Source organism: Ictalurus punctatus, chromosome 28 (genome assembly GCF_001660625.3).
Source record: "Ictalurus punctatus breed USDA103 chromosome 28, Coco_2.0, whole genome shotgun sequence".
NCBI classification, from domain to species: domain Eukaryota; kingdom Metazoa; phylum Chordata; class Actinopteri; order Siluriformes; family Ictaluridae; genus Ictalurus; species Ictalurus punctatus.
Window position 1 is genome coordinate 19,403,485 of NC_030443.2, and position 9,663 is coordinate 19,413,147.

Below are 9,663 nucleotides of genomic sequence, written 5' to 3' on the forward strand. Positions count from 1 at the left end.
GGATAGAGGAAAAACAAAGACAAAATAAAAATAAAGGAAGAGATAAAGAAAAAAATCAAAAGAAAAGAGGGAGAGAGAAATAATGCAAACAGGAAGAGAAAGAGAAAAGAGAAAGAAAAGAGAACTGTATAAAGAGAAAACGGAGAGAATAGAGAGATCTAGACAAGGAGAGAAGTGAAAAGAAAAATGCGATCGAAGGTAGAGGAGAGAGAAAGAAGCGACTGAATCAAGAGAGGGCAAAGAAAAGCAAAGAACGAGAGAGGAAGAGAAAGGAAGAAAAACAGAGAGACAGCAAGCTCTGTAGAGAGAGAGAGAGTGAAAAGAGAGAGTAGAGAGATAGAGGGAGGGAGAGGGAAGCATATGAAAGAAAGACTTGAGGAGAAAGAAATAAACAGAAGGAAAGAAAGGAAAATGGAGAACAAAAGAAAGAAAGAAAAACAGGTATGTACATGCCCTTTCCGTTTCCCTCTTTCCCCACCCCTCTCTCGCATGCTCTGTCTGTCTATCACAGGCCACTCCCATTTCTCACACGCCCCTCCCCTTTCTCACATGCCCCACCACTCTCTTACCTGCCCCTCCCCCTCACACACACACACCCCTCCCCTCTCTTGCATGCCCCACCCCTCCCCTCTCTTACACGCCCCTCCGCTCTCTCACACGCCCCTCCCCTCTCTTGCTTGCCCCACCCCTCCCCTCTCTTACACGCCCCTCCGCTCTCTCACACGCCCCTCCCCTCTCTCTCATGCCCATCCCCTCTCTGGCATACCCCACCTCTTCCCTCTCTCACACGCCCCTCCCCTCTCTTGCTTGCCCCACCCCTCCCCTCTCTTACACGCCCCTCCGCTCTCTCACACGCCCCTCCCCTCTCTCTCATGCCCATCCCCTCTCTGGCATACCCCACCTCTTCCCTCTCTCACATGCCCCTCCCCTCTCTCTCATGCCCATCCCCTCTCTGGCATACCCCACCTCTTCCCTCTCTCACATGCCCCTCCCCTCTCTCTCATGCCCATCCCCTCTCTGGCATACCCCACCTCTTCCCTTTCTCACATGCCCCTCCCCTCTCTCTCATGCCCCACCCCTTTCCCTGCAGTGGTGATTAGTGTTTATTGGTATAAAGGCAGTAATTAGAGAGTAAATGTGTGTTATTATTGCGGTGAGTCTCTGCTCCACTGTTCTCAACTTCACGGCACCAAGCGCAGGATGAGGAACAAACCGAAGGACAGAGCAGAAAAAAGCGAGGGATAATTGGAGGAAAAATATTGTGACAGCTTTAAGACAGCAGACTTTCATTTCCTCTGAAAGAGAGCATGTGCTGAAGGGCAGCTTCTCATCAGCACTTCTGTAACACTTCATCATGTTTAAACACACACCTGCACCGTGTTCCACTCTGATCTACACTCACTACGTCGGCTCCCTACGTGACATCTGTATCTGCAGGAACATTAAAGCAAAACATCGTTAAAACACGCATCATGGAAACGTCCGTTTTGTTCTCCTGCAGATAAAAACGCTTTCTGGGTTTCTATACCAACGTTCCTACAACGTTCCTACAACGCTTTCCTTTCCATAATGTTTTTATCTAACTGTGTGATTACTGTGGAAAAACCACACGCCATGTTCGTGCTTGGCCGACAGAAAGCTACCAAATTTCCGATATGGAATATTCACACCTGGAGGTAAACGGGAACGTTTTCCCCCCTAGATTTAATACATCGATAATTCAAGGATTGATTCAATAATTAAATGATTCAAATATGTGATGATTCAGTGATTCAAAGTTTCAATTAGTCACACATTCAGTGATATAATGATTCAGTAACTCAATGATTTGATGATTCAATGAGTCAGAGATTTAATAATTAGAGAATTGTTTTTAATGTGATGATTCAATAATATGATGATTCAATGATTCAAAGAGTCAAAGATTTAACACTGATGATTCAGTGATTCAAGTATTTAAACATTTAATGATTTAATAATTCAAAACTCAAAGATTTGATGATTCAATGATTTGACAATTTAATGAATCAGTGATTGAATGATTCAAAGATTCAACGGTTTAATAATTTGATGATTCAGTGATTCAAATTGTCCAAGCGTTCAAGGATAACGCTAATGTCGCGAACACGTACTAAATAATAATCAAAGCTTATTGGAAGTTAGCATCATGAAGCATCTATAGCTTAATCGCGAATAGAGTTTATGTTTCAGAGTTTGAAAAAGCTGGTCAAAATGGTTTAGTGAGTGTGCAGCTAGCATGATGCTAATCAGCTAAGTGGTGGTCATAAGCGTTCATTAGCTGTTCGCCATGAGTCATAAACTATAAACGACTTTTTAATTTGTTTTATACGCTGCAAATCACTCCGGATGATCGCACGAGCCTTTAATCAGCTGAATCGTGTGTGGGCGAAAACACACACACACACACACACACACACACACACACACACACACACACACACACACACACACACACACACACACACACACACACACACACCTCGTCTGCTGCAGCTTCAGGATAAGGACAAATGCACATCGATCACACGGACTTCCTGTTACACACTCACTCACCTCCAGGCTTCTCTCTCTCTCTCTCTCTGTCTCTCTATCTGTCTCTCACTCTCTCTCTCTCTCTCTCTGTGTGTGTGTGCAGTGTGTGTGTGTGCTCCTCTGTTGTAGGTGGTTTACCCAGGAGGTCTTAAAAAGAAACTCTTCTAATGCTGGAGGTTTTCAGCTCTGCTACACACACACACACACACACACATACACATACACACATACACACACCTTTTATCCACACTGATTGTTCAAACCTAAATCATACACACACACACACAATAGAAAATCTTTACAAAAGCAACCTTGTCTCTACAGCAGCGGGACCATTAAGCTCAGAGCCCTGTGTCTGTGTGTGTGTGTGTGTGTGTGTGTGTGCGTGCGTTCTTTAATGGTGTATCTCTGCATTGTTCCGGCTGCAGAAACAGAGTTCAATAATAACAAAGCGAGAGCGAGAGAGAGAGTTAAAGATAAAACACGTCGTCACACAGTGCAAGATTACAGCGTGTGTGTGTGTGTGTGTGTGTGTGTGTGTGTGTGTGTGTGTGTGTGTATTCTTTTCCCCCTGCAGAGCCAGAAAGGTCAACTATGTGCCCTTGCAGCTGGGGGTGAATATAATTGTTAAGGGGAGTGTGTGAGTGTGTGTGTGAGTGTGTGTGTGGTTACACAAGTACATGTGTGAAGTGTCAAAGGCTTTACTTCAATTCGCACTCACACACTTTTTTACACAACTCAGCTGCTGAGTAACGTGCGGAATTCTTCTTCTTCTTCTTCTTCTTCTTCTTACAACAGAATGATTGGCGCCTGTGATTGGTCAGAAGCTGGTGATGAGTTCTCTATAACAGCGGCTCTGGCAGTAGCGCAGGTTTATATTAACGATCTTGTTCTAATACGTTATCGTTTCTATAGCAACGGCTCATTCGCAGGGACGTGTGCAGCGCACGCTCCACATAAACGGATTTAAAATCATGTCTAGTGTTAGCATTAACGGAAGGAGTCTCCAGTGTCAGCGCTGTGTGACAGTCTGAGGGAGCGAGTGTTTATAGCTGCTATAATGTAAACGAGAACAGGAACTAAATCACTAAATCGTTTCATGAACAATAAATGTAACTATAAACGGATAAAAAGTACGACGTGTTGTTAGTTGAAGAGGAATAAACTCCTGGGGACGTGTCGTTATGGGAAAATAATCCGTTCGGGACGGTAACAGTAACCGTCACAGGTTAGGAGAAGGTTAGATTAGAACGTCGCTGCAACGTTGTTACGGTGTTTTTCTCTGATGTCATTTTCTCCATGTTTATAGATATTCATGTCATACAATGTCACAAAACACAGGCCACACACACACACACACACACACACACACACACTGCACCATGCTAAACTGGAGGCCAAAAGCTTTCAGTTTATGAACATGTGACATTATCAAAAAAAACCACACACACACACACACACACACACACACACACACACACACACACACACACCCCAAGAGAGAGGTCAGCATGCAAAGGTTAAAATCTCCATAATTCACCTGAACATTCCAACAGCTAAGAAAGATAAATGTAGGCCATAGTGCATGTGCACACACACACACACACACACACACACACACACATTTTGAGCCAGAACACCCACCTATGAAATTGCAAACGACACACACACACATACACACAACCCGTGTGATGAAGTAGGGGAGGTTAAATGCTCCGTGTGTGTGTGTGTAAATGTGAATACCAGCAGCTCAGTTTGAGAGAGGAGAGAAAGGAATAAAGAAAGAGACAGGTAGAGAAATGAAGTGGAAAATCAGCGGGTGTGGCTGCAGTTTCATCTTGTGTGGAGTCTCTCTCGCTTTCTCGCTCTCTCGCTCTCTCTCTCTCACTCACACCTTACATAAAGGGCAGTGAACACACACACACATTCTGTAATAGTGTGTACTGCACCAATGACAGATTATTAGTTTACAATAAATTTAAACAGTGAGAGAGAGAGAGAGAGAGAGAGAGAGAGAGAGAGAGAGAGAGAGAGAGAGAGAGAATTAGAGGGAAAAAGAGAGAAATGGAAGAGATGGAGGAGAAAAACTAAAAACACCCAGAGGAAGAGTGAGAGAGACGGAGCAGAGAAAGGAGGAGAGAGATGTGGAGGAAAAGAATAAATAAAGGAAAGCAGAGAAGAAAATAAAATGAGGAAAATGAGACAGGAGAAAGAAAGAGTGAGAGAGGAAAACAAAAAGAACAGAGAAGAAAAGAGGTGTGTGTGTGTGTGTGTGTGTGTGTGTGTGTGTGTGTGTGTGTGTATGTGTGTGTGTGTGTGTGTCCTTTCTAATCAAGGCCACAATCAAACTGACTCATTAAATAAAGTGTGGCACATTAGTGTTGATTACACACACACACACACACACACACACACACAGCGATTATACTCCTGATCTAATTAGCTGCAAGTAATTGTATGTCACACACACACACACACACACACACACACACACACACACACACACACTCTGTAGTGCACTTAGAAAATCCCATAATGTACTGCAGTCTTCTAGAGATTGCCAAAATGTACAGAATATCCACTGCACTGAGCATGTAGTGAATTAGGTCACACCCACAGGGGACTGATGATAGTGAACAGGGTGTTGTTTGGGACACGCCCACAGGGTACTGATGATAGTGAACAGGGTGTGGTTTGGGACACGCCCACAGAGGACTAATGATAGTGAACAGGGTGTGGTTTGGGACACGCCCACAGTGGACTGATGATAGTGAACAGGGTGTTGTTTGGGACACGCTCACAGGGGACTGATGATAGTGAACAGGGTGTGGTTTGGGACACGCCCACAGTGGACTAATGATAGTGAACAGGGTGTGGTTTGGGACACGCCCACAGTGGACTGATGATAGTGAACAGGGTGTTGTTTGGGACACGCTCACAGGGGACTGATGATAGTGAACAGGGTGTGGTTTGGGACACGCCCACAGTGGACTAATGATAGTGAACAGGGTGTGGTTTGGGACACACCCACAGTGGACTGATGATAGTGAACAGGGTGTGGTTTGGGACACGCCCACAGTGGACTGATAATAGTGAACAGGGTGTGGTTTGGGACACGCCCACAGTGGTCTGATGATAGTGAACAGGGTGTGGTTTGGGACACGCCCACAGTGGTCTGATGATAGTGAACAGGGTGTGGTTTGGGACACGCCCACAGTGGACTAATGATAGTGAACAGGGTGTGGTTTGGGACACGCCCACAGTGGTCTGATGATAGTGAACAGGGTGTGGTTTGGGACACGCCCACAGTGGACTGATGATAGGTGTGGTTTGGGACACGCCCACAGTGGACTGATGATAGGTGTGGTTTGGGACACGCCCACAGTGGACTGATGATAGGTGTGGTTTGGGACACACCCACAGTGGACTGATGATAGGTGTGGTTTGGGACACGCCCACAGTGGACTGGGACACGCCCACAGTGGACTGATGATAGGTGTGGTTTGGGACAGTGGTGAAATGAGTCCACACAGGCTTTCGGTACGGTTTGGGGTTTGTTCTCGTACCGTGTGCCTTTAAACCCGCAGGATGTAATTCCAGTCACTGCCCGGACACTGATTCCTCTCCAGGAAAATAAATGAGCATTTTCAGAGACCCCCTCAGACTCGGACCCGAGTGCAGCGTAACCGGAATCCGCGTGCGTTTTCTTCATTAAGGCGTGAAGGTAAAAGGTCAGCGCGACTGTTTTCATAACATTTACACCACAGCGCTTTTGTGTTCCTGTATTTATGACCTGATTTTTCACTCAGAAAATAAACAGTTTATTATTTTCCCTCTCGTCTGACTGCAGCCTCGGAACAACACGTCTGGATTCATGAAGGAGAAATAAAGAAAGAGACGCAGTGGTGCGTGTGTGTGTGTGTGTGTGTGTGTGTGTGTGTGTGCGTGTGTGGTTTTTCTCATTAAACGCTGCAGGAGTCTGAGGTCTGTGATTAGCTTCTAATGAGCTTCATGTTGGTCTGCAGAACAAAGTGTGAAGAACTTCTCAACATGAACGTTCCTCCTTCTCTCTCCTTCTGTCAAAGTGGGCGGGGCTAATCTTGGGGAACGCGAATGTAACGTCAACCTTCACCAATCACAGGACTGATGTCACTAGCCCTGCCCAAACAGCCTGAGTGGCCAGGTGAGTGAAAGATAACAGAGATTTGATGTAGCAGGATTGAAAGCCTGGACACAGGGCTGTCAATCAAGCATAATCATTAGAATACTAGACCACGCCCATTGGGGGGCTGTTTTTTTTCAGTCTTACTTGGGTATAACTCTCAGGATTAATATTACATCTAAATCAACTGTGCACACAATAGTTCACATTATTTAACACGGCCATCATCACACCTTCACTTATAAATATTGGCACCCCATGCTCCATTCAACATGAGCATTTCTAATTTATTATCAATCTAAAAACAAATGCACCAAATGGGCAATGTTTACCAAAAAAGTCTTAAACATTTCGTAAAACTGTACTCAAATTGCCATACATTATATATACTGCTAAACATGTTGCGTAAAGATAAAATAAAGCTAGTTTATCCTCCATGATTTAAATTGTTTACAGTCTTTACCCTGTTGCCATGGATATGTTTAACATGGAGATTTGTTAATGAAGAACCTTAACTTGCCATTTAAATACTAAACTTTCCATTAATGAAATAAAACGCTCTACATGGTCAGTATTTCCATCATAATCAAACTGTTAACTCACTGAGGTGCAGAATTATTGGAGATTTTCATCCTCTGTGTTAATGTGAGTAAAATCCTTCCTGTTGTTCAGTGTGTATATTCGAGAGGCAGCAGGACACTGAGGCGCTGAACTCTCTTTCTTTTTTTTCTTTTTAAAGATAGATATATATATTTTTAGACGTTTGATGAATCAGTCTCTGAGAAACACAGATTTGCAGATGAACCTCTCCTCTGAGTCCTTCTGAACTGCAAAATGGTGGGAAATTTGCTTAATTGGCTTAATGAGGACCAGGTGAGAGAGAGACGCAGAGCGACCTGTCTGCCTTTAAATAGCACTGCTGTTAGCCCTGTCTGTATCTTCAGCCTCAGCGGTTTTAGTGAGTTGGCAGTTTTGGGTTTTTGTTGTCCTTTTATTTTAAAAGTCTTTTAAGGATTAAGTTTTTTTTTTTGGTTACTCTTTTAAAAATGGGTCCTAAAAAGGCGGCTGTAGAAATGAGCACTTCTCCCAGCACAGGTGCTGAGAAAGAGGTGAAGGAAGATCAGACACCAGGTTTGTGTTTGTTTATTATTGATCCGTTCACTTGGACTCGTCTGAGTTATGTACTCAGTCAGATTGTGATCAGTCACGTGACTGAGTAGTTCTGATGAGATTAATGAGGAGTTTCACAAGCCTACTAATTTATTTGGTTAATAAAACCTACTTTATTTACTCCTTTAATGTGCCGTGACCCCCCCCCCCCCCCCCCCCCCGGTTACTGCTGAGTGTTAAAGCAAGGTTTTGTAGGAGTTGGTATAGAATAAGACCTCTCTTTCCCCTTCTACATAATGGGGGTGTTGCATGTTTGTATTCAGGCTCATATTTGGCACAACAGGTGTCTAACTGCTGACTAATCAAGCATGTAATTTTAATTTTAGTGACTAATTGCATTTGCTTTCTAAACTCTTTGCAACAAGCCCACTTTGTCCCCATAACTTTAATCTAAAGTAGATAAACTGCAGGATTCTGAATAAAATAAAAGCTGCATGTTGGCTCAGACTCAACACTGAGATCTGTACTAGTTTAGTTGCTGTGTGTGTGTGTGTGTGTGTGTGTGTGTGTGTGTGTGTGTGTGTGTGTGTGTGTGTGTGTGTGTGTGTGAGAGACCCTTTACCTGGTTTTGTTTTCCTTTTCTTTAAAGATGGTCCTGAGGAGGTGAGCAAGGCCGTGAGGAAGGTGCCTCCTCATCCGTCCACGATGGAGATGGTGAAGGAGGCGCTGACGGCGCTGGACCAGCGCAAGGGCGTGTCCGCTCAGGCCATCCGCACTTTCATCAAGGAGAAACACAAGACGGTGGACGAGACGAGGCTGAAGACGATGGTGCGCAAAGCTCTTGTTAAAGGGATCGAATCTGGAGCTCTTGTGAGACCTGCGAACTCGACGACGACGACGACTGGAGCTCAGGGTCGCTTCAGAGTGAGGAACTGGTTCAAACTGGTAGAGCTGTCTCTCTAACATGAGAATGCCTTGGTTTCTAATAACGATCATCTTCTCAGCTTGCTGTTAGGAAGCCGAAACCAGCGACCAGCAGAGAAGTTAAAGAGAACAAGAACCCCAACGTTGGCAAGGCCAAAGAACCTAAAGCCAGGACGGGTGAGCTAGCACAAACCTCTCAGACCTGCTCGAGTCTCGCAGTCCAAACGGGGAGAACGTTGCCTTGATGTTGACCTTTTTGTTTTCCAGGGGAAGTGAAGACAAAGAAAACAAAGTCTGCTGCTGTGGAGGTGAGCGGGTGTTTTATGAACAGTCAATATTGATTTGATCTCGGAGCCCTTTGTGCTGTTGTAAAGGGCATCTATAAACAAGTTTACGGCTTCGATTCATTCCTCTGCTTTTTCTTTTCCTCCTCCCTCCCTCCATTCCACCCCTGTGGCACCTCTCAGGGAGACAAACCCAAGAAAACCAAGAAGAACGATGCCTTGGCTTCCAAAGTGGCACCTGCAAAGAAACCCAAAGCCAAGCAAGCTTCTGGAGCAGCAGGTGAAGGAGAGCCAGAAGCCAAAACCCAAAAAACCTCCAAAGCTTCAAAGGGTGAGAACGGCGAGAAATCCGGTGCCAAGAAAGGAGGAAGGAGAGCGGCTCAGAAAGCTGAGGAAGGCTCTGACAACGCAGCGGAAGTAAACCTGATGAAGAAAGAGGCCCAGAAATCTGAGGGGGGTCCAAACCAGGCTGAAGTGACTGCACAGAAACGAGGAGGAAAGAAAGCGGCTGATGGAGAGCAGAACAGCTCCAGATCCTCGAGGAAGAACCGCAAGAATGCAGCAGAGAGATAACTAACATTCACTTGATCAGTCTTTTTACGTGTGTCTAATAAAGCCTTTTGTACTTGA

At 44.9% G+C, this 9,663-nt stretch overlaps 1 protein-coding gene across 1 annotated transcript; it reads left to right on the forward strand.

Annotated features, from left to right (window-relative positions):
* The first annotated feature begins 7,645 nt into the window (after window positions 1-7,645).
* On the forward strand, window positions 7,646-9,663 carry LOC108260171 (histone H1-beta, late embryonic). Its single transcript, XM_017460242.3, has 5 exons — window positions 7,646-7,846; window positions 8,475-8,749; window positions 8,830-8,926; window positions 9,017-9,057; window positions 9,217-9,663. The coding sequence occupies exons 1-5, from the start codon at window positions 7,762-7,764 to the stop codon at window positions 9,604-9,606; spliced, it is 888 nt and encodes a 295-aa protein (XP_017315731.1). The 5' UTR covers window positions 7,646-7,761; the 3' UTR covers window positions 9,607-9,663.

What these genes read in the sequence shown, in the direction of transcription:
- LOC108260171 (XM_017460242.3), top strand. Translation starts at nt 7,762, where the DNA reads ATGGGTCCTAAAAAGGCGGCTGTAGAAATGAGCACTTCTCCCAGCACA. An exon ending in GAAGGAAGATCAGACACCAG is followed by an intron (nt 7,847 to 8,474) that starts GTTTGTGTTTGT and finishes TTTTCTTTAAAG; the next exon opens with ATGGTCCTGAGGAGGTGAGC. An exon ending in AGAACCTAAAGCCAGGACGG is followed by an intron (nt 8,927 to 9,016) that starts GTGAGCTAGCAC and finishes TTTGTTTTCCAG; the next exon opens with GGGAAGTGAAGACAAAGAAA.